At 40.3% G+C, this 24,547-nt stretch overlaps 1 protein-coding gene across 5 annotated transcripts in view; it reads right to left on the bottom strand.

The window, feature by feature from the left end:
• The window catches only part of lrp8 (low density lipoprotein receptor-related protein 8, apolipoprotein e receptor), a 179,551-nt gene extending 155,399 nt beyond the window's left edge, over positions 1–24,152 (bottom strand). For 3 of the 5 annotated variants that reach the window (XM_052073346.1, XM_052073342.1, XM_052073343.1), the window contains exons 1-2: positions 23,835–24,152; positions 23,037–23,162 (exon numbers count right to left, since the gene is read on the bottom strand). In XM_052073346.1, the coding sequence (XP_051929306.1) occupies positions 23,037–23,162; positions 23,835–23,901 (193 nt within the window). In that variant the 5' untranslated portion in view covers positions 23,902–24,152. The remainder of the gene's footprint in view (positions 1–23,036; positions 23,163–23,834) is intronic. The other 2 variants (XM_052073345.1, XM_052073341.1) reach the window with 1 other exon arrangement.
• Positions 24,153–24,547: the final 395 nt, after the last annotated feature.

Below are 24,547 nucleotides of genomic sequence, written 5' to 3'. Positions count from 1 at the left end.
ACATAAACACACACACGCACGCACATGCACACACATGGTTCGGCGACTCGGCGCGATTGCGTAATCTACGCTCGGAGTGGGGGCCACAGGGGGGGCCTGAATCAGTGCTACAGGGGCACTGGCCCCCATTGACCCCCCCCCCCCCCCCCGAACCGCCACTGCACCAAGGCCAGTGAGCAGCTTCTGTTGTTTTTGTCCTGTGTTTTACGTGGGAACTATATTATTAAAATCAAAACTTGGAAATATTCACCCATTGGAAAGTATTTGCATTTCAATCCCAAAATGTTCTGAACAAAAACGATTTTGAGGAAGCATGTGTGATTTGAATTTTGAAGAGGAATTAAGGATGCTGGCACGCAAAAAAATAAATAAATAAAAATCACACCCCTTGCAAAATACACACACAAACTCACACGGTGCAATCATCTGTTTCTCCTTCATCTCACATGGCATGATACTAAGTGCATTGAAATTGTGTATGTGTGTTTGCGGCTGGCAATCCCTCTCCATGTGACAGATGGTGTCTCACAGTAGACGTTCAAAAACGAGGGTAGGAGAGAGAGAATTTTGGACATGACAACCTTCACACATCCCGATCATTTTTATCAGGGACCTCCTGTTGAACTGAACACACTCAAGAGCCATGCAAGTACAGTATATTGGCAGGATAGTGTTCGGGCCCAACCAAGCCAAGTGCCGCTAAAGCCAGCCAAAACAAATCCAAGGCTAACGCCACAAGGTTGTGCTACTACTTTTTAATTTAATGGAAAGACCAGACCAGTGATCTCTATATTGAACTGCTTGTGAATTTCAAATTAATTTATAAATTGTGAAGAGAAGGAAGACAAGGAAGCTGGTACCCACCATAGGAAAGAAGTGGCTGCTGCCACACGCACTAAAAGTTTTGCCACCTGCCACTCCAATGAATGTATCAATCGTAAATTACATATTTTTTTATAATTTAACCTTATAATGTCTCTACCGTGTGTATAAATATTCTAATAAATTTAAAATGTACTCCCACATCACAACCAACCCTACTTTCAAAATGGTTGCATCCTACCGCGGCGCAGCAATTAAAGGCCGTAACTCATTGTAGTCATCTGATACTGGGCTTACACCTTACAATTTTCACAAAAAAAGTCTGAAGGAACTTTTAGAGTTTTACGTGAGTCTCTCCGCGCTCGCATCATGTGGATCATTTAGTCTCAGGTGGTTTTTAGATCAGTCTTTTTCGAGTCTTTTCAAGTCTTGAATTCACAGCAATATCAAACGTGTTTGATATAATATTAATCTTTCAGTCTTTGCGGTAACAAGAGTGAAAATGTGACGGGCTGTGCAATGGACCATTTAGAAATTGAAGCGGGAGGTAGTCCAGTGGTCTTATGAGTCCAGCTTCTCTCGACTGTCACTACAGTGGAGCTTCACCACTTAAAATGACAAGACAAGACCCGGACTTTTAGCTCAGTGGTTAACACTGCACTCCCAAGCCGGTAATGGATCTTGGAGCAAGTTTGATCAGCGAGTGGGATCAACGCCACCGGTGACCTACGTAATAAAGGTAATGATATCATTATAATATTCTAACCATGATTATAACCAAAGCGGGGGGTGGGGACGGGGGTGGGGGGGGGGGGGCGTTGTTTCCTATAACTGCAATTGTTACCTGTATTAGGTACGCTCAGCCTTGGGGCTTCTGCTCACCTTTGTCTGTGCTTTGGATTTAGAGCCAAGTTAATCAAATCAATGTTTTGCATAATTTAGAATGACAAAAATTGATGTCTCCAACTTAATATTAAAAAAAAGTTACAAAATTAACCAATCCACTTGTGCTGGCGGTCATATTTTAATAGTCATTGAATCATGTTCCTTTGTTCACTTTTACTTCTTTGACACTAGCCAGCAGTCAAACCTTTTGGCTGAGCAGATTGCATCAACATGACTCAGCAACAACTGACTGTTAACAATGTCATGTTTCTCTCAAAAATCTAACTTTTAAAATTTGTACACCACGTACTACACACAACTACAACTAAACAGTTAAAAAACACTGTTTCATCTATTTTCAAAATGCTTCATGTATTTAGTATCAATAACGAATATGAATGGGAACATTGCAGGAAATAAAACAAAACGCAAAAAAAAAAAAATACAAGAATTGAATTGAGAATCATCCAAAAGAATTGGGTTGTGAATGTGACAGATGAATGTACGATGATAAAAATCGCTGAAACGCTGAGGCATCTGACTAACTGAAAAGTAGCCTCATTATCAGTCACTTCTCAACTAGAGGTTGGAAACTTCTTTCCAAGTCTCTCGCTGGACATGTCCTTGACACAGTTCGTGGACGAACTGAATGGCAATTGGATCCCACGAATGTAGATGCAAACAATATCTGTAACAAAAATATGATTTACAACAAGTATTAACAGCAATCGCTGGTCGCAAGGAGCCAGGAAAAAGGCATAAACAAAAAGCGCTGGCAAAAAGGTGAGGTAATCATAACGCCGATAATATCAACAAAATGACAAGAGTCCAACTACACAAAAACAAAACAAGAGCAAGATCAAAGACAAAATAATATCAATACTTACTAATGAGTTACTGGAGTATAAAAATGGCGACAAGATGGAGAGGGCTCGAAAACAACACAAGCATGAGCAGCAAATAAGGTCAATAATCTGACGGAGACTTGGCTATAAGGCAGTCGTTAAATACATGGCTTAACTGATAAAACATTGGCAGCAGGTGTGCACACTGGAGGGAAGCCTCCTCTCCCACTCTACATTTTTTTCCCATAAATGTACTGTGAAACAATAAAAAATGTCCAACCAGTACATATCCAATGTATGCAGAACTTTTACTGATGCACTTGGAGCATGCACGGTGCTTCAGTCTAAAACTCTCAATATGTAGGTGTCATTCTCACCCCACGGCGCTATTATATGCTGATTCCTCCCTTTTTTCCATCCAACACACACTCTCGTTCATTCGTTCTGTTCTCCCTCCCTCTCTCTCTCTGACTTTCATCTTTCCCTCGGTGTCCCTCTAGTCTTCTGAAGTTATGTCACTGTGCCAATGAGGAAGAAGGAGAATGAAGGGATGAATCTGGGTCACAGGAGGCCATGCATTTCAAGGCTCTACTTGACAAGTAAAAAGGAAATTGATCTGTGGCTGGCCTCCCTTCCTATTCACTTTAGGACTGGCCTGGAATGACTGACTCACACACACACAGGCACACGCACACGCACACAGGCACACACACACACACACACACACACACACACACACACAGATACACACACACAGGGGTGAGTCCATGGAAACAGGGTTCATCTAGCATTTCCCAAAGCAGGTACACCCATGCTGAGAGCCCAAATGCAACATCATGCAGACAAACAGCGGGTTGCATCCCTTCACAGCAATCCCATCCCGTGTTTATGTGTGACGGAATCTTACTGCTCTCTGTCACTGCCCAGGGGTGAAGTAAAAGCCATTCTTTCACGTACGTTTGCTTCTTATGTGTGTCACCAAATGAAGGGAGAGGTACTATGTGACATAAGTAGCATTTTGGAATGGGTTTTATCCAAAACCCAAAGGTTTTGGAGTCATTCAAACTTTTTTTGGGGGGGAAGAGCCAATAAATCACAGGAACAGTGTCGTCCTGCAGCAAGGATATTTCGGGAAATGGACAACACATGGAAAGCAGCAGCAACATGCACTAAATATTAGGGATTCTAATATTCATACGATAATAGCGTTTAACAAACACTAATTTCCTCATTACTAATTTATTACCAATAATATACTAATTACCATAAATTCCTTTGGTGAGTTAATTCATCGAAGATCATTACTGTTTTATCCGACTCAACACTCACTGAACCCTGCATGGCCAAAATAATTACCACCATTTTTTCCTGCTCAGTAGTGCTTTGTTTTGATTTACAAGCGGCAGGACTTCGGTTAATTTACCTGTCACGGCAAAGACCCATGTTGTCAAAATCAAAAAAATATCTCTCCCTCGTGGTGGAAGTTGATTACAGAGTGGACTGCGCAGTCTGGAAAAATGTAGACAGTTTGTCAATATGAACATCTCACCAGAGATGTATGAGATGTTTCCCAACACACTGTGCAGAATAAAAGCAGTGTCTCAATGGATCTGTGCACATATGGCTAATTAATGGCATCCTATCCTGTCTTAGTCTTTATGTGGGAGATGGTTCAGCATTGTTTCAAACCAATAAGAAACCTGGAACACAGTGGAGCTGTACAGTGACAGGGTCGGTGTGTGTGCGTGTGTGTGTGTGTCTGTGTGTGTGTGTGTGTGTGTGTGTGTGTGTGTGTGTGTGTGTGTGTGTGTGTGTGTGTGTGTGTGAGTGTGTGTGTGTGTGTGTGTGTGTGTTGGTGATGCAAAGTTGATTGATTCATTGTTTACAGTGGTCAACATTTCAAATTTTAATCCGAGAACACATTATTTATCCCTAAACATATTTTCGATGCTGATTTAGAAAGGATCTTCATATTTTTTCTGGAATATAGGGTTTTTGAGGTAGTTTCATATTTTGTGTTTAAGTTTGACCTATAAAAGGTTGCGTAGTATGGTTTTTACCAAAGAATGTAATTTCTAGTTGAAAATTCGACTTGTTGTTGAACCTAACCTTTCAGTGATAAATATGAAATACATTGCTACATATTATGTGCAGTCCGTTATTCAACAAGACAACAACATTCTAGACAATCCTCACGTGCTGCACTCCCAATTCGAGCTCCTACACTCAGGAAGGAGGTGCAGGACCCTTCTATGCAAACTAAACCGTTACAAAAACGTATTCATACCGCAGACTATCACCCTAATTAACAAACAACTAGAGGAAAGCAGAAAGACACGCAGGAGGACATGAGGGCAGTGTGGGGTGTGCAGATGCCTGTAACGTATTGTCCAATGTATGTCGAGTATATATTGTCCTATATTGTATTACTGTCCAATGTCTGTTGTCTATGGTATACTGTATGTATTGTTCAATGTATGTAGTGGCATGGGGGTGGGGGGGTCTCTAGGACAAGTTTCTCCAATAGAAGACCAATTAAAAAGTCAAATCAAAATCAAATGAAATCATTATTAGTATTTTTTTGTGTGTGTGTTTAATACCTTATATCGACAATGCTTACAATTGTTTTGATTTTGGTCAGTCATATGAAATAAAAGTTTATAATACAATGTATGTTATTATTTTTTAAACAAACACATCCAACAAAGAAGGAAAATGGATTGGGGCTTCACATCTTGACAGTGCATGTGTGTGTGTGTGTGTGTGTGTGTGTGTGTGTGTGTGTGTGTATGTTTCATCAATGACTGTTTTCAGTCCATTAGAAGACTGCGGAGGCAGTGGGGAATGGTCCGGCCCATCCATTTCCAACTCTAGGGTCACTGGATTAACAGTCCTTTACAGCTAATGACCATCTCTGGTACACTATTTCGTTCCTCTCTCTCTAACGCTTTAAACATGCAAACTCTGAAACATATTGCAGGCACACACACTGAGAGATTAATGGACCAAATAGCCACTCTCAAGGCTGCTCACCATCTCTCCCCCATTCAGGCACACACACACCTTGCCATAGAAATGGTCTTTTACCTCTGTTAATACCGCAAAACTTTACTAATGGCAAGCCCTATCTTGTGTTACCAACATTGGATAACATGCCATATAGATGTACAAGGTTGACATTGTGAGGGGTCGCTGTCACAAACAGTGTTTTCCTAATGTCCACGCTTATCTCTACAGTCATGAGTGTGTTCAACTCCAGGTTGTGTTGGCCGCGCCAGAGCACGAGTTGCTCCACTTCCTGTCGGTATGCAGACTCGTTTGCTGTCGTTGATGAGGATGATGACTGTGGTGTCATCCGCAAGCTTCAGAAGTTTGACAGCTGGGTGCTTTTAAGCACAATCGTTTGGGTTGAGGGAAAAGAGCAGTGGAGAGAGGATGCATCCTTGTGGGACCCTGTGCTGATGGTGCGTATGGATGATATTGTCTCTCTCATCCACACCTTATGTGTCTTAGGCAGGACACATAAGGCAGGAGAGATGCTGAGCTGAAGAAGCTCGGAGGAGAGGAGCGCAGGGAGAAAGGTGTTCAGCATGTGTGCAAACCTGTTAGGTTATCTGGACAAGTATCCATTGGGGTGATTGGGTGTTTGATTGGTTGTTTTTCGGTGTGTTCTCTGCGTTTGGTTGGCAACCAGCTGAGGGTGTACCACGCCTCTCGCCCAAAGTCGACTGGGATAAACTCCAACACACTCAAGACCCTCGTGAGTATAAGTTGTACAGAGAATGAATGGATGGATGGATGGATGTTTGCAAACTAGTGTTTGGTGTTCAACTTTATGTGGTGATCGCAGAGATGTTTAAAAACTTAAAACTCCAACTAAAATGTAGAACAAAGGACTGATACATGGGTGCAAAGTGTGTTAAGAATCTCAATGGTAAATATTTGGGCAAAATTACTGGACATTTAATGTTTTCAGACGATTTGAAATTCTAAATGTCTTTATCTTCAAGGGCATTTACTCCCACCGAAGGCCTTCCTCTACTGCTGTGACCATCTGTGTGTGTCCTAAGTAAGTACTAATCTGATTATAATCTAATAATCCCTAAACACAAAGAATTAATTAAATATTCACAACCACGATGAATTTGGGTGTAATTCCCTAACGGAAGTATAAATGTGTTGTTTGAATTCATTAGCAGAGGGGAATTTTGAACATATCCCGAAAGACCGCCTGGAGACTGATAAATGCAATCATTAGTGCATACACACTACAAATGTTTTGATGCATCTTGAGGTATTATTTCTTCCGATACATTTTCTTGGCATCCTTCTATCAGTAGTCTGTGCCGTTTGACTATTTTTCTTTCTTTTACAAGAGGTGGGGGCTCACTAATAGCATTTCGAATGGAATTTAAAACAGAAATTTGAAAGGAGAGCTAATAAAATGTGTAGCTGGGGACAAGTGATATACAATATTTTTTATGTAGTGTAGATAATTTGAAAAGCTGCTTTGTCAAAGCTTTCTGAAAAGCAGCTGAATCCCATCTCCCATTTTCAAAACCAAAACAAGAGCAATCTGTCATGAAGATCATACTTGACGACATTAATGTGATCTATTCACAAATCTGACCTTGACACAAAGTAAAAAGTGGAGGAAAACATTTTTGGTTCTGACACTGGATTGATTATCTTGATTGGCAAAAGAGAAATTTGCTTACTTATTTATTTCGGTCCCGGCATAGCTACCAATGTTTATTTACAGTTGCGATGGTTGTTCCCATTACTCATCCCCCCCCTGCCCCCCCCCACACACACACCTTTTGATAGTTACACTTCTTACACCAGCCACCCTAACGTACACTTTTTTTGTTTTTAAATAGCATTGTACATCAAAAGTCACTTTTGATATACAAAAACAAACTGGACAGGAGATGGCCCCCAGGCTGTAGTTTGGACAACTCTGGTCTAGGTGTTTTTGAGGCAATGTCAAGTGACAGTAATCTGTTCCTGTATTGTATTCCTCTGTCTCATGACACCATCTGCAGAATGAAAAAGCCCACATTGCAATATGGTACAAAATACTACTTTTCTAGGTCATGACAGAGATGTAAAGAAGTTAGTTAATATATGAAATCCATCCATGACATCACTCTACCCGACGCTAAACCGACTGCACCAGAAGAGAGAACGCCCATCGAAACGCCAAGGAGGAAAGAATGGAGCACATTGAAGCAAATGAAAACAGTCCCTGGACGCAGGAGGAAATGCGTTGTCTTATTTGTCTGTCGGGAGACAGTGCCATGCAAGCATTTTGTATGTTGCCGCTGTCACAATTACATAACTTAAAATACTAGACGTGCTGGACGCCTCCGTTCAAACATTGTTGCTACAGCAATGTGTCAGATGGGTCAATAATGCAGCCCTTATAGTGTGACGGTCCTAAAATCAGATTTGAGTTGGACTCAGAAATGCCTGAACTCGGCCTTAATTATTCGCCCGGCACACATTCCAGAGGGATGTCATGTCATTGAAGTTGTCTGTAAATATTTATAAATAATCATATCTTGTTGTTGTTGATGTTTTTTCAGTCCACACCAACAACAATAACAAAAAACCTCTGTATCAAAGCCAGCATCGAGAGGCACCGTTCTTGTCTTAAGATGTAAATGAGGAATCATGTTGATGTCACATCTTAAAATAAAAGTAAAATAATACATAATAAAATAAATGTAAGGCGGCCCGGTATCCAGTGGTTAGCACGTCGGCTTCACAGTGCAGTGGTCCCGGGTTCGATTCCAGCTCCGGCCTCCCTGTGTGGAGTTTGCATGTTCTCCCCGGGCCTGCGTGGGTTTTCTCCGGGTGCTCCGGTTTCCTCCCACATTCCAAAAACATGCGTGACAGGCTGATTGAACACTCCAAATTGTCCCTAGGTTTGAGTGTGAGCGTGTATGGTTGTTCGTCTCTGTGTGCCCTGTGATTGGCTGGCAACCGATTCAGGGTGTCCCCCGCCTACTGCCCGAAGACGGTTGGGATAGGCTCCAGCACACACCTGCGACCCTAGAGAGGATCAAGCGGTTCGGAAAATGGATGGATGGAAAATGAATGTACATACTTGTAATCTGAGGGAAAAAAACGGCTGTTTTCTTCACATCACACACACGCACACACACACACACACACACACACACACACACACACACACACATTAGGAAGGGCCTCCCATTGAGGTGTCATTCGGCTTCCAAACATTCAAGCTATGTATCCACCGTCGCATAATAGTGCATGAGGGTGAAGGGCGAAGCTAATCAGAGAGAACAAAGGGGACTTGTTGCTGGTGGAAACCGCTGAAAACAAAGACTGCCTGAAAGGTAGAAGAGAGCGAACCCACCTAGTAGTCAATTATGATTGTTTATATATACATATACCGTGGATATATATATATATATACAGGTATATATATATATACACACACACACACACACACACAGGTATAGACATATGTAAAGGTATAAACATATGTAGACATATGTTTATTTTAATTACATGTATGTCATGTTAATTCCAAATAGGTGTACAGTATACAGTATGAAGAAAAAATGCAGCCTGTAAGACTCGAAAGTGCGAGACAATTTCAGCCTTCACAGACAGCAAGATTTTCAACCATTTACCACACGTTTTCAGACCATGTGCTCAGGACCACGCCGTGCCAACGGAAGTACAACAATGTACAGGTTGATCAGTAACGTTGCTAAGCAACGGAGGGGAATTCCGCGTTGTGCCTTTTCTTCATAAGCAAGGTCACGGCAGCAGTTAGCTTCCCACGGTCCGTTGTAACAAAGGCCTTTTCACAATTTTGTGGGGAAATTCTGCTTTTTTATTATACAGTGCACTCCGCTTAATAGAACACCGGTTAATAGAGTAATCCGCTTAATAGAGCAAAAGGCTCTGGAACAGATTTGCCTAATGCAATTTGCTATAAAGATACTCCGCTTAGTAGAACAGATATCCGCTTAATAGAACAGGCCGTAAGCAATGAACATTGTAAACTAGTGGTTTTCGAAGTGTAGCTATCGCGATACTGTACCACTATCGCGAGAAAACGCGGTTGTTCTAGCCGTATACAGTAACAGGTAGCACGCGTCACTCCACACATAGACACACGCACGTCACAATGGCTTCAACTTCATTCAAGAGACGAGAGAGAGACGAAGTGTAGCTATCGCGATATTGTACCACTATCGCGAGAAAACGCGGTAGTTCTAGCCGTATACAGTAACAGGTAGCACGCGTCACTCCACACATAGACACACGCACGTCACAATGGCTTCAACTTCATTCAAGAGACGAGGGCTATCACCTGCGGATAAGAAGGACATACTCAGACGATACGATGCATTGCCGGATTCTCAGAAGGTACGCCCGCGGTTTCCAGGACTTCCCTCTTATCCAGCGCATTAAGAGGGAAGTCAACCGCAAAATTACGGACTCCTGTTTCCAGACAAAAGTAACGAAATTTTTCTCGTGATTTGAGATGTTTGACTGAAGTTGATTAAAGTTGTTGTTTGATTAAAGATATGGACGTCCACAGTCGAAATATCTCTTCTAACTCGTCAGCAGGGGGTTTTCTGCGTGCATAACTTGGTCGTCGACGTGTCTGAAGGTGTACCTAATAAAGTGTCTCCGGTTAATAGAAACCCCGCTTAGTAGAACAGAAGCGCTTCGGCCCAATGGTGTTCTATTAAGCGGAGTGCACTGTATAACAAGGGTGTTCGTTGGAAGCAAAATCGGCAAATGGAAAATGAACTACATGAAATCGATCTGAACCAATCAGATTTCAGAGTCAATATCGGAGGGCTTGCGTGCTTCCCTTGCAGGCATTTCAGCACTTTTCCATCCTCTGATTGATTCAGAGCGACTTGTGTGGGTTTCATTGCTTTAAGCTGGGAAGAGACAAGTGTACATGACAGAAAATTCAGATCATATATGATTTTATATGTATGTGCAATGAAAATGTACATTTGTGTAAAATTGAACGTTTTGATTTTAAAAATAAAATGACTATTTTTACATACATAATTAGAGTATTACATGTTTATATATGTATGACAGTAAGCGGGAGTTCCTCCTTTATTGAATCAGTTTCAAAACTTGAAAAAGGAGTGCTTCCCTTGCACAGCTGTTTAGTGTCCTAACATTATTAAGAGTAATAGCTTCTAATGTTTTGATGGGATGACATAACTTTCTGTCATGTTCGTAAATTGATTTGGAAAATAAATAAATAAAAAACAACAGGAATGCAATCAAAACCGCCATATCTGGCAAAAGAATCACAAATCAATCATGTCCTGAAATCGTTCAGCTCTGGTGTAGCCCAACTAATCTACCGCAACATGTTAATTGTATGACTTTATTATATACCTCCGGAGTGCACAAACAAAATATTGTAGTAACTGCACTTTTAATAAATCAATACATAATAATACTGGGTGTGTGTAGGATGAAGCTCTTCCCTGACATAGTCCGACTTTCAGTGACGATACAGTATATCACCTCAAAAGATTTCCTTGGCACCAAAAACAACTTTCCTATTAGCCATGGAGCATCTTGTTGCATCTTAGGGTGATTGCAGGGTTGTTACAGAGAGAGCACAAAAACCTTCAAGAGGTGAATTTTTCAACAAATGGCTGTGGATAGTTTCAACAGAAAAAAAGTGCCTTTTAAACTTGAACTACCATATTTTCCGGACTATAAACCGCAGGTTTTTTTCATAATTTGTCCAGGAGTGTGACTTGTACTCTGGAGCAATGCACGTGTGGAATTATTAACACATTATTATGTCATATCACATGTTATTTTCACATTGAACCGCAAGGGGCGCTCTAGGACCGTGCTGAGTCAACGATGAGTCTAACACAAGCAATGTAGAAGAGGAAGCGCTGAATCTTCTACCAACGGAATTGTTCCCAGTTCGTTGTTTATGCGTCATGTAACGTTAGCATATCATACACTTGTTCAGATTGTTGTTCTCTTTTATTTTTAATTTTAAATTGCCTTTTAAGATGACATGTTTGTTCTTAGTGTTGGATTTTATCAAATAATTTCCGCCAAAAATGCGACTTTTTATGGCTGTTCAAATTTATACTCTGGAGGGATTTGTAATGTGGAAAATACGGCAACCGGTGTGTTATAATTATATTGGTTAACCACAACAACATGTGCAGGCACACAAAACACGATCTTCTGCTTCAATAACATTTTCTTTTTGAGATCATAGTGTTTGGGGATGTTTGTTTGTTTTTTGTTTTTTTTACAAAGAATAAAATTAAGAGACATTTATAAAACAAAGTGTGTTTTGTCTTATAATAAAAGAGAGACATAAGATAATTGTAGAGACAAGAAATGATGAAACACAAGGATCAAGCTATACTTTAAAAAAAACCCTCCTTTTAACTTTGATTTTTTTTAAAAACTCTTATGAACATTTTTGACATGCAGAACCTCATAACTCTATTGTGGCATCAGCATCAACCAAGCACACCGGTATTACCAGTAATGTTTGATTCAACGACATTTTTAGCTGATTTCACAAGTCGCTACTCGGCTGCATTCGACGGTTGGAAGAGGGCACGCTCCAAAACAAGATTAGTGCAATTGTAAATAATCAAACTAAGGCACATCAGTGTATTTGGTTAATCTGAGCTGCAGATTAATGCCATGATACTGTGTCAGACAGATGATCGGGGGGTGGGGGGGGGGGGCAACAGCACCTCACAGTCATAAAAAAGCAGTACAAAATTAAAACGCATGCACCTATGATCTGTTCAACTGAAGCAATCCTGTTCTACATTTGTACTGTTTTTGCAGTCTTCTAAATTCTTAAGGGGGACAGATTATGGGAAATGAACTTCATTGCTTTTATACCCAATGTTTGGAGTCCCTGCTCACCTATCAAGTGTGAAATTAAACAACCAGATAAATCTGTGCTGCCACATACACAAGCCTCCAAAGTAATTGACGAGTGTAATTTGTCGGCATCGACGCGAGCTCCACGAGGAAAAATGGAGTCCCCGCTTTCTTTGAAGGGGCTCCTTTGTGCTTTGCTGATCATAGTGGCTTGTTTCGATACGGGATGCTAAGTGTAGCACTCCAGGCGCCGCCACTAGTTGTCATAGTAACAAAATGTGGGCTTGCCACTGGTCCAACACTATGTGAGGTAGGATGACGGCTGGCTCACTTGCATTAAATAAGGTGTGAATTGGGCGTGTCATACCCTTAAATACTTGATGCTTGTGGTAAATTGACAAAAGCATGCCCAGACATATTAAGGCACCTCTGAACTGTATCTAATTGGGATCTCCTTTCATGAAAGCCACATGTGACATGTAACGCAAGTTTACCCAGTTAGCATTAGCTTTAGCCAGCATAAATGGCCACGGCACCTCTCTGTTTGAGTCCCACATGGAAATGTTCTGTCTGTTTCTCCAGCTCTTTTTTGTTTGGCCCTAATGATAGTGGCTGTGGTTGACCAACAAAAGGTTCCTATTGCTTGATTTGCAGAGAGCGACCGCGGCATCAACAAAAGGCAGACACAAGCAAGATGATGTGTCATCTATTTTGCTATCTGTCCCCAGCCCATCTTTGTTCGCATGAATGTGGCCTCCCTCATATTAGTTCCTGCCTCACTGTCAGATGTTCACCCACACTGATTTTGAGCTGCAATGACAGATGTATACTTCAAGTACACAACTTTCCAAAATCCACAAATCCACAGTATAAAATAGCTTTTAAAATTCAAGGTAATCCCAAGCACACATGTTAACTATGTCGGCGGGGAAAGCGTGTGTGTATCAACAGTTTTAAAAAATGAATTCTAGCAACACATACTCCTTACAAAAATGAATGTAATTCTAGCACTGTACATCCTCATATGTATTTGCTTTATTTGTACCGGTATGTGGGCTGACTCGCAATTAAGTCCTGACATGGTGTAATTGTCTTTTATAGGTATCTCTAATCGAGTGTAACTTCCTTCCTTATTCTTTAACAGAGATGTGTCAAACATACGACCCACGTGCCGGAACCGGCCCCTGAGGAGGCTCGATTAGGCCCGCTGAATAATTTAAAAAAATGAAAAATGTCCCCCGCCTACTGCCCGGAGACAGCTGGGATAGGCTCCAGCACCCCCGCGACCCTAGTGAGGATCAAGCGGCTCGGAAGATGAATGAATGAATGAATGAATGAATGAATGAATGAATGAATGAATGAAAAAATGCATAAAAGACACAGAATGAAATTTTTAATAAGATACAATTCATATAGTATGAACAGTGGCACACTGTTTACTCTTGAGTTTGTAAAGTGTAGGCAGGGATTACATTTAGATTTTATCTGCACTGTGTAAATGGTTTCAAAAAAATCCTTTCTTTATTATTCTCGTTTAATCTTAAAATGCATGACCATATTTGTCAATACCAATTACTCAAAGGTAAAGTTTTGTGCCTTTGTAAATAAAATCAGTGGGTTGAGTTGTAATGCATATATGTGAATGATAAAAGTAAATTGCACATTTGTCTCAGGAAACCTAAGGTGCTTCATGAAATGTTTTGTAAAAGACATGTACATTAAATTTCAACATATCCCTAACGTTCTTGTGCTTCTTGTGACCAAAACAAAGGAAAGACATATTATGTTGGTTATTTATAAGAGAGTATGGTATGATTTTAATGGCCCGGCCCACTTGACATCTCCCGAGGCCATATGTGGCCCACAATGTGAAGTGAGTTTGACACCCCTGCTCTAACGCCTTTAAATCGAAACACATCAATAAATATGAAGGATTTCTCAGGGCCTCTCAAACAACAGTCTTGATATGTCAATATAACATGCAAACACCAAATTAGAAACAAACAAGTTGAGCTGCCCAATATTGGAAAAACTTGCAAGATGTGGCATGTGTGTTGAATACTGTGATGTTGATATGAGATTAAATGAAATGCCATCTTTATGAAATAAATATATTTTTTCATATGGAAAAATAGTCAGCCACAATGTATTGCTATCAGATTAGGAAATTTGGTTTTAGTTGAACCGCGAGATACTGTTATCGTATCAGATCGTGAAGCCTATTAACTCATTCACTCCCAAAGACGTTTTTAAACGTCTTTTCAGACTTGGTCCAGAATTGGCTGGTACTGAATGAGTTAAAGAATGAAATTCCATGTGAACTTGTCGCATGTGCGATATGCATAACGCATGTGTCAATGTCGTGATGGCGATTGTTCAGCCCAAAATTAAACATATTACAACCCAATAAAGTGCACATACACACACACACGCACACACACATATAGACATACCATGTTCAGAGGTTGGTTGCACTGCACATCCTCACAAAGCAGAGGCAGGCAGACATGTGTAACAGATGCAGCGATAGGGGCAAAAGCCACAAATTGGGCCTAAAATGCGCAAGAGAGCATCAATAGATAGAGAGACCTAATCGCCCTAGGCCAGCACTGACCTCAGCTAAAATTACCCCGCTGCTGCTTTGCACTGCTACACCAACACCGATTCAGCGCACTGAATACTGTTGTTTGATAGCGTATGATACTGTCCTGGGTTTGACAAAGGCGATCATCATACATTGTGGGCTCATGTGACAAAATGCTTTGCACACAGATTAGTAAATTTAATATTCTGATGTCTTAAAAACATCTGTAAAAACTTCAAAAGTGGAAATTGTCTATATAAAATTATAAATAAAATTCACAATTTAGCCTGTCGTGTATCCTATGGCCAGTCATATCCATCTTGTATCAAAATGCATGTAATTCTTTATCAGGGAGCATCAGTCCCAAATCCAATAGGGCGGGAAACAAAAATCTAAATAGTTGTGAATACAGCACCTGCAATACATATTTTGGTGCACATAATACTGGAATTGCAAAACTCTGTACTATAATGTAGAAAACAAAGAAATGGCACAACCGCCCATAGCTAAGCTGATTCTTTCTTATACAGTGGGGCCTTGACATAATACATGAGTTTAATCTGTTCCATGACCACACTCAAAATAGGGCCAGACCGATACAGATTTTTTTCAAGGCCAATACCGTTGCTGATTTTTGTCTGAGAAAAATACACATTAATTGGCCAATTAATTAAAAAACATACTGTATATAATGTATAAAATATATTTCCCCTCCAATGCATTTTAATGGGCATCGATTATGCATTGATTTCAGTATCCGCAATTTCCTTCCATGAATGGTCAAGATTCGCTGTAAATATATTGCTAAAAAAAATACATTTTCTTCTTGGTTAACAAAGTTATAAGAACATTAATCCTTGTCATGTGTGTTTTGTGTTACCATTTTCATATTTTACACATTTGTTTACTTTGTATGGCACTTTGTTTTTATTAGATTTTTCAAAAAACGTGATTTTAGGTTGTGTGTAAAACAATGTTACCTCGGTTAATTCTTTGTACAACTTGCAATTCTCACCAAAGCATTGCTTTGAGAAATTAAGATTGGTTTTTGAATGACATGTTCATATCAACAGTCTTGACACATTTCGTTAAACACATTTAAGGATACAAGGTTATTGTATAAATTAATGTGTAATAAATGATCAAACCAGTGTTATTTATGAACAACTGCCGCAAATAGCTAGAATACATAAAATAAACAACAAACATTGGCCATTGGCCAATTATTTTAGCTAATGTTTGAAGAGTCGTACATCGTCTGATTTACACATAAAACTCGTATCTCAGATCATCCATCCATCCATTTTCCGATCCGCTTTATCCTCTTTCTCAGATCATTAAGATATATGCTCAGAAAGCTGCAATAACATTAAGGCATTTACTGAAAATGATAAAGAATATACTGTATACTTGTGAGCATTTCAATATTTTCTATCAACATTTGTTGCTGCACCGTTGTTCAAATATCTGTTGCTTGAATGGCTACAAAGTAGACTATGTTTACGTGCCGTCAATATTCTGGTGTCTGAAACATTTGGGACAACCCGTTTACATACATGAGTGGGAAGAGTTACTCCCATATACATGGCAATTGGAATATCCCGATTTAGACAGCGACGAATGGATAACATTGTGACGCAAGTAGACGAAATGTATGCATCTTACTTGCTGCCGTCAATAAAACATTATATTCATGTCACTCACCACACTAATAAAACAGACGCTTTCCTCCTTGCTCCAAAAGTGAGGCGCTGTGCTGCGTCTGAATTTCACCATATTTGTGTATCTCTGCTTGTGTATTTCTGGTGGGTTGCTTCATGTACTCAAAGGACAAGGATTCCTTGCAAAGAGATCATGCGGAGAACACAATGCAATATTCCGTTCAAAGGAGGTAACCCGATTGTGTTTATTTGATAAAATATTGGGGGCATTAAAAGGGTCTTATTCAGGTTTTTGAAAACCTGCAGATGAGCATATTTGTTTTTCTGCACATATTATATGGGTTACTGACTGCATGTAAATATAGTCACCGTGACACTAGTGCTATTCATTAGAAAATGGTGCTTGACTAGTCCCTTCGCATGAAGCTAGCAGACATTCCAAAGGTAAATTTATGCGGTCCTTTAACATACACAACATGCAATTCTCTTTGTTTTAGCCTTTGTTTGATAGCAAACTTAAACTGCGAGTGGCAATAAATTGCTTCCTTTTTGAAGGAATTGGTCACTATCTGCCCATCTGGTGCTTCTTGTGAGTTGAGTCACAGCCACACTAAATTAAGATGGTTTCCAAATTTGTCTGTTCTTGAAGTGCTACAAAGACATACAAATGTCTTGTTGAATGGTGAGATGAACACAGCGTTGGGTATTGTTCTCTGCATATCACTACACTACAGCTACAACACTTCACCCTCAGATTCACAAACATGGGTGAGTCCCCACAATATCTGCAAACATGATGAGTGTTGACCTCTCATTAGAGTATCTGTTTTTTTTCTATTTCAGTGTCTCTAATTTAGTGCTCTCTACACTTCCTTCTACTGCTTTTGATTTTCAGCATGTGTGCTTCAATGCAATTATTTTACCTGCTGTTCATTTTGACCTCTTGACCTCACACATAGAAATCTGACCTTCGCCGTGTTCTCCAGAGTGTGTGTGTGTGTGTGTGTGTGTGTGTGTGTGTGTGTGTGTGTGTGTGTGTGTGTGTGTGTGTGTGTGTGTGTGTGTGTGTGTGCGCGCGCACATGCACGCGTATGTGTCAGCATGACACCCCCCAACTTGCGCACTTACATGTGGAGCAGCAGCGTGAAATGTGTTGTGATGTCCCTTTCATGGGAAGCTGGTGTATGACTGGTGAGGAGACGCTGCCCCCCTTTGACCTGCCCAAACTCATTGTCATGTGGTTGCACACACTGCCCCACCACGAATCATATGGTGTATACACACACACACACACACACACACACACACACACGCACATTATGAAGGGCACACTAAGAATTCAATCTACTGCTCCCATCTGACCAAACAATTAAAGTGTTTTATTTATATATATATATATATATATATATATATATATATACAGTATATATATATATATATATATATATATATATATATATATATATATATATATATATACATACACACACACACACACACACACACACACACATGTAATGTGTATATGTATGTACTGTATCTGGCAATTTTTACTAACCATTGGGCACACCGTATTATAAGGTGAATGTGTCCTTGAATTTCTTTTTCTTTTTTTAAATTAAAATAAAAAATAATACATGAGACAATGGGTTACCAGGCGCATTATTTTTGTGAAGCATTGTATGTTATTTAGTTGATTGTAATTGTACCGTATGTTTACTTGATAGATTTTGTGCTGTGTACAGAATGGACATGAAATATTTGGTAACCCCACGTGTCTCATTTGCAACTGCACGGGAGTTGGTTCAGGGAGGGATCCACCAACAGACGAAAGGGAAAGTTTGAGCATCGCTAGTCAATCTGGTGGTTGTGTTATTACTTTCCACTGAGGACTATCTTAGTGGACAGTCCAACAGCTATAAACAAGTCAATGGACTAGCAATTTTGTAGCTTTTTGTGCTCTATCCAGTAGCTAGGAGGCTGGTTGTGTCGTTTACCTCGCGCCAATACTGGAAATATGCCTCTCGAAAAGCTCAGCTCATGTTAAGTCTAACCAGTGACCACAGCGTTAGGCTAGTTCGGACTACATTTCCCAAGAAGACACAAAACCAAGAAGTCGTTCTCGCTCCAGTATGATGAAAACATACAGACGCCTGCTTGCAATTAGATGCAGATGAGAATGAAAATGCAAATGTCATAGGAATTAATTTGAATTAAAGATGACAAACTGAAAAGACGACATCCATCTGTACGAAGGGCACTGAATTACCAGGCGCAGTGTCTTTATGGTCCGAGAAATGCATTTTTTAATCATTGTTTTTTTTTGTAGCAAAACTCCTCATTTGAGTAACAGGACTAACAGGAAGAGGTTTTCAACTTAATTTTTGCAAATACATTAAATATCTAAATTGTGGTTGGTGCATCTCTGAGCACAGTTGATTTATCTCATCATAAACAATACAAAGACATTGTTATTTATTAGAGTGGACAGGCTAATGATGAGCGCATGCAGCTACCATTGTTGGTGGGTACGTGCGTGACTAAGCTCATCTCCACGCAACACTATTTATTGATTCATTACTTCCTTAAATGCAATCAGTGGGGAAAAAGCTGCTTGCAAAAAATAACTCACACGCGTTAAACTTATACTGAAGTGGCGATGCCCTTTCATGAGGCGTTGTAGCTCAACTTCCCATAGCTATCATCATGTTGCACTTATTTAGTTTGAAGAATACTTCAGCCGACTGCACCTTTGTGAATAGTGCACTCAATTTTGCTTTATTTGTTTGAGGATGCAATGCATAAAAAATCAAATCATACAATCATCAGAATTCTCAACAATGTCGTATGCCCATTCCTATTGTTGGGGATGCAACCTAGATTGAGTCAAATACAATTTCATACAATAAAAGTCAAGAAAGTATTTTCTAGCGATGAAATATTGCCACTGGTGCAACTACCACAATTATTTCTGTCGATGATGTTTCTTTCTTTTACTCCAATGAAATGATCTCAAAGTAATAAATTGAGTCACAACTATTAATTAAATGACTGGTGAGCAGAAGTGGTCGATATTCAACATTTTCCTACAATTATGTAAGAAGGAAGGAAAATTGAAAGCTAACCTAACCAGGTTCAGATACAGGATTTTTACTGTGGCGCGTGGGATTAGGCATGTCTAAATCCACTTAAATCTGCTGTCAAAATGATAAGGCCTCTTTTTTTGTATTCACCATCTGAAATATAGGTCATACATAGCTGTACAGAGGAAGACACTTGCCATGTGTTCACAAATGTTGAGCAGCGCTGCATTCACAACAAAGAAAGCACACACGTACTGAAAAAGCCCCACTACCATCAACAACGCTTTGCCGATTCCCTGGGCAACAAGAGAGGAATCTACCAAGAGGCATGTTGAGAATGGAGGAGAGGAGCTGGAGGAGGAAGAGGAGAGCTTGATCGAAAGCACAAAAGACATCACAATCTTCAGCAAGTATGTCTGCAAGACTTCCGTTATGCTGCAGTTGGACGAGCCAATTGCTACAGTCGTAATGTAACATACAGTACATACACTTGTCCGTACTGACTGTCCATCCTGTTGCGTATATCTGCAAATTCGAATTTGATCCAATCCAAGAGTTGACGCTAATATTTAACATGATAAAAATGCTCTGTTCGATTTCAATGTCAGGAAGATTCATTGAATTGGGCAAGGGGGGCAATGTATGCTTTTTAAAAAATTGTCAATTTTGTGTAATATAATAACTGCACTTGACATAAGTGGTGCAAAGTACAGTTCCGTATTTTCTGCACTAATAGGTGCACCTAACAGCGTTCCATTTTCTTAAAAGCTCACAGCGCGCCTTAAAATCCGGTGCGCCTTGTGTATGGTCATTAGGGTAATATATCGACCCCAAAATCGCTACTTGATGGAGACATGCTTACAATGTCATAACTTGCTGTGTGTTCAGTGAACTCTGTCACTGCTTTATTAAATAAGGTTTTGTTACAGCTCCAAAAAAAGGAGAGCTGTGGTGTTGGTTTTTTAAAAACGCACAATACAGGTACGTCTTTGTCCGTCTCCGTGCCTTCTCTTCTTCCGTTCGACTCGAGAGGCGTTCATGACCGCCTCCGAAAAACGTAAATTAACAATTACTTCAATGAAACTATCAATCGAGAAAATCACAAAATAAATTTGATAGCCCCCCTGCCGAATTTATTTTGTGATTTCGTTTTTGTGAATACACAACAAAGGAATAAATAACAAACACTAGGTCCAGTCTCCTATATTTTACTGACATCTGATCGTTATGTTGGTATTTCCTTGCTCGTAGCTCCATCTAGTGGATGCATTGTAGATTTTATAATCGGTGCGGCCAATGTATGAAAAAAATTACAAAATAGGTCATTCATTGAAGGTGCACCTCTTAATCCAGTGTGCCTTTCAGTGTGGAAAATAAGGTACTACCTTCATACATTTAGAGTATCTGCAACATGTTTTAGAAGTTTAATGACATATTTAACTATACAGTAGCTTGAGTGAAGCCACGTTCAGATGTGTTAAATCCTTACAGGAAGTAAACCCACACGAAGAAGCAATCATGATGTAGTAAAGGGACATCCAAACAACTCAGTCTGAGCAGGTATGTTTCATGATCGGCAAATAATAGGAGAGACATTCCGTCGCACATTTTCATTTTCAAAAACAGTTCCTTTTTTTTGATTTGCCAACAGGACCATTCTCCAAATTTACATTCACATTAGCTCTGCTTGACATCATCCTGTTTCTTCTGATCTAAACTTATTCAATCATTTCCGTGACCGCCCTCCTTTTTCTCTGAGCCTTGCCAGTGATATTAGGTTGCAGGGAGGGTGCACAGTGGTGGCATCTGTTGTAAGAGCTGGCACAGCGTCAGCCCCTAAGCATCACTCTGGCAACTGGACTCAGTCATGCTACTGGATTTATTCTTGACTGACCCATCAGCTGATGCTCATTCTCTCTTAGCCCTTTGGCATGGCTTTACTGTCCACGGGAAATCATAAAAATGGTGAGGTTACAATTCTAAAAGAGTGAAGGATCTTTTCAGGCAAAAGAAAGCGAGCCAAGTGTCAATGGGAACAAATGCAGTCCAAATTTATAAGACTGCAGAATACACACAGATGGGCGGTGTACAGATAAAATGTACTTGCAGACCTACGAGACATTGAAAGAGTGAAAGAGAAGCACAAAAGCAAAATATATAACCATTTGTAAGAAAGATTTGCTCCAATTTGTTTCATCAGCATGTTTCAGCCAACTCTTTCTGTAAACGGCGCATCCTTTCAGCTATTGCCAACAGGACGCCTAATAATCCTAATGTGTCAGTGAAAATGTCACAAATCATATCGGAAAGTCCAGCAACATTCAGGGCCAGCGAACATTGTGGCCGACCAAAGTGAGAGAACAGTTAGTGATGAGGATGACAAGTGACAAACCAATTGGCCACTAACGTAACCATTCAAGCAATTAGTGCCATGACACATACATAAGCGATAATTGCTCGTCTGGCCGTCCGTGCAATTTCCTAAAGGCAGTCAGAAGCAGCACGAGGGGAAAATCGTGCTTTGCCCCCCCCCCCACCCCTACTTCATCTTGAGGAAATGTGCTTGAACAATGACAATGATATGATTTTCTGTATTTTAAACTGTGATTATTGTCAGGCAACACACAAAAGCAGCAGCGATCTTGAGAATAAAAATACAGCCACTTTCAGTACATCTACATATTCAAGCGTTAACGTTTGCATTCATGAATGCCGAAGTACTCACCAGATTATTTAATGACGTATATTAATGTATTTACATTCTTTATTTCAGGTCAGAATGACTCTGAATTCAGACCATTACATAGGTGGGTAATAACACTGGTAACAACAATCCTACATCGCAGCTGCACGATAAAAGGAGAAGGAATATAAAGTTGTCCTCAAGTGACCAAAGGGGGGCAAATTCCACATTTGCACAGGGGAAAATATAGTAAGAATTAAGGAAATTCCAGAGGCCATATGACCTTGTGTCTTGGATTTTGCAAGTCCTGCACACTGATATTTCCATGAGATCCCAAAGGGGCCAAATGAGAAAAGTAGCTTATATTCAGCATAACTTTTTCAACATCTGCAAGGGAACACTTGATTTCCTAGAGCAAAAGTGCCTAATGCTAGAAAATCCTTGGATAAAGCATGGGGGGGCAGGTGGGGTGTCATTTGACAGTGTTTGGAAGGCCCGTTCCAGATAATAATGAATGCTGATAACATACACAGCAAACGATAACATGAAAAAGTGTTCAAGGCTACTTACGACAGTTCTCCTCGTCACTGTTGTCCGAGCAGTCATCATCATCATCACATCTCCAAAGGGTTGGGATGCACCTCCCATTGTTGCATTTAAACTGCCCAGCTTCACACTGCGATTCTGTATGAATTCCTGTGTTGTTAAAACAACAAGGAGTCAGGAACCTATCATTTCCAGATCTTTGTAAACAGAATGCTTATCAACGTGGCAATGAAAATGCAAAGGGTCATTTTATATAACTATTTTAGCACTGGTTTTATTTTAGATCATGTTTTCACGAGCATAAACCTGGGTGGTTAAACACATTTAAATATGTTGCATGTAGTATTGGTCTAAAGTTTTAGTTTCCATTTTATTTACACCGTGTCACGTCTATAATGCATTGCAGACGTTTTTAATGAAATGCATTCATATTTCTGACCGATTTATTTTTTCATTTTGTTTTGTTTTGTTTTGTTTTCTTTTGTTGACTTAGTCAGTGGGCTACTTTGGCATTGCATCTTAGTAAGACTTAATTCGGCACATTCTACCACCAACGTTGCCTCTGCAAAAAGATAAAATATAAGATTGCTGCCCATTTGTTACACATCCTCTACGCGCTGCATGTAAAACACGTGCAGTCTGTCCCCACTCGCTCGTGCGGGGCAGCTACACCTGCCCCCCAGCGCATTGTCACCACCCCGGTTCCCCTTTATCTGCGGGTGATGGCAAGTCTTTTTATTTTCCAAAACACGAGAATCACACGTCCCGGGCGTCTTGCGGTGCGTGATTTCCACTCTCTCCCAATGAGGCGAAGCGTCTTACCTTTCGCGCAATGGAGCTCCAAAAGCAGAAAATAAAATAGTACGAGCTTGCCGAATTGTTTCCACATCTTGAAGTCCTCCGGTTGCTCATGCAATCGAAACACCGCCGAGTGACCCCCAAGATGTCACTGTGTCTGGTGTTCAAGCTCTCTCTGTGTAAATTGTGTGCGACCCGCTCGGCTCCCTCCTTCTTTTTTTCTCCCTTTCTCTGCCTCTGCCTCGGCTGCCGTTTGAATCGGTGACGTTTATGGGCGGGATGGCTGAGGCTGAGGATGGTGTGTGTGGTAATTGGCAGTTAGTTTAAAAACCAGCTTGGGAAGTCGTACCTGCTAGCATTGCTGAGTCACGATGAGAGTGACGCTTCTCGGAATATGATGAAAACGCTTTACTGACTTTGGCGCGTCTTGTCCGACTCCAGGGTTGGACCTGCTCAAAGTATCACGGCATGTGGCAAGTGCAGAATTGCATTGCTCATAAATGAACCAGTGACGTAATTTTATCTGAAATAAACTGGTAGAATAATCTACTTATCAAAATATGTCAGACGCTGTCTCTTGAAACATTTTTATTGTCTTGTAGGATCGGTAGGGAAAAACAGGGAACTTTTGCAAGTTCTTGAAAAAAAAAGCAGAGGAGGGAGTTTAAGTCACATACAGGTAAGTCGTAACCTTGGAGTCGCAAATAAGTACCAAATTACTGTGGAAAAAAACACTG

Source organism: Hippocampus zosterae, chromosome 8 (genome assembly GCF_025434085.1).
Source record: "Hippocampus zosterae strain Florida chromosome 8, ASM2543408v3, whole genome shotgun sequence".
NCBI lineage: Eukaryota > Metazoa > Chordata > Actinopteri > Syngnathiformes > Syngnathidae > Hippocampus > Hippocampus zosterae.
Note: the sequence above shows the minus strand (reverse complement) of the source record. Positions and strands in the feature narration are given on the sequence as shown.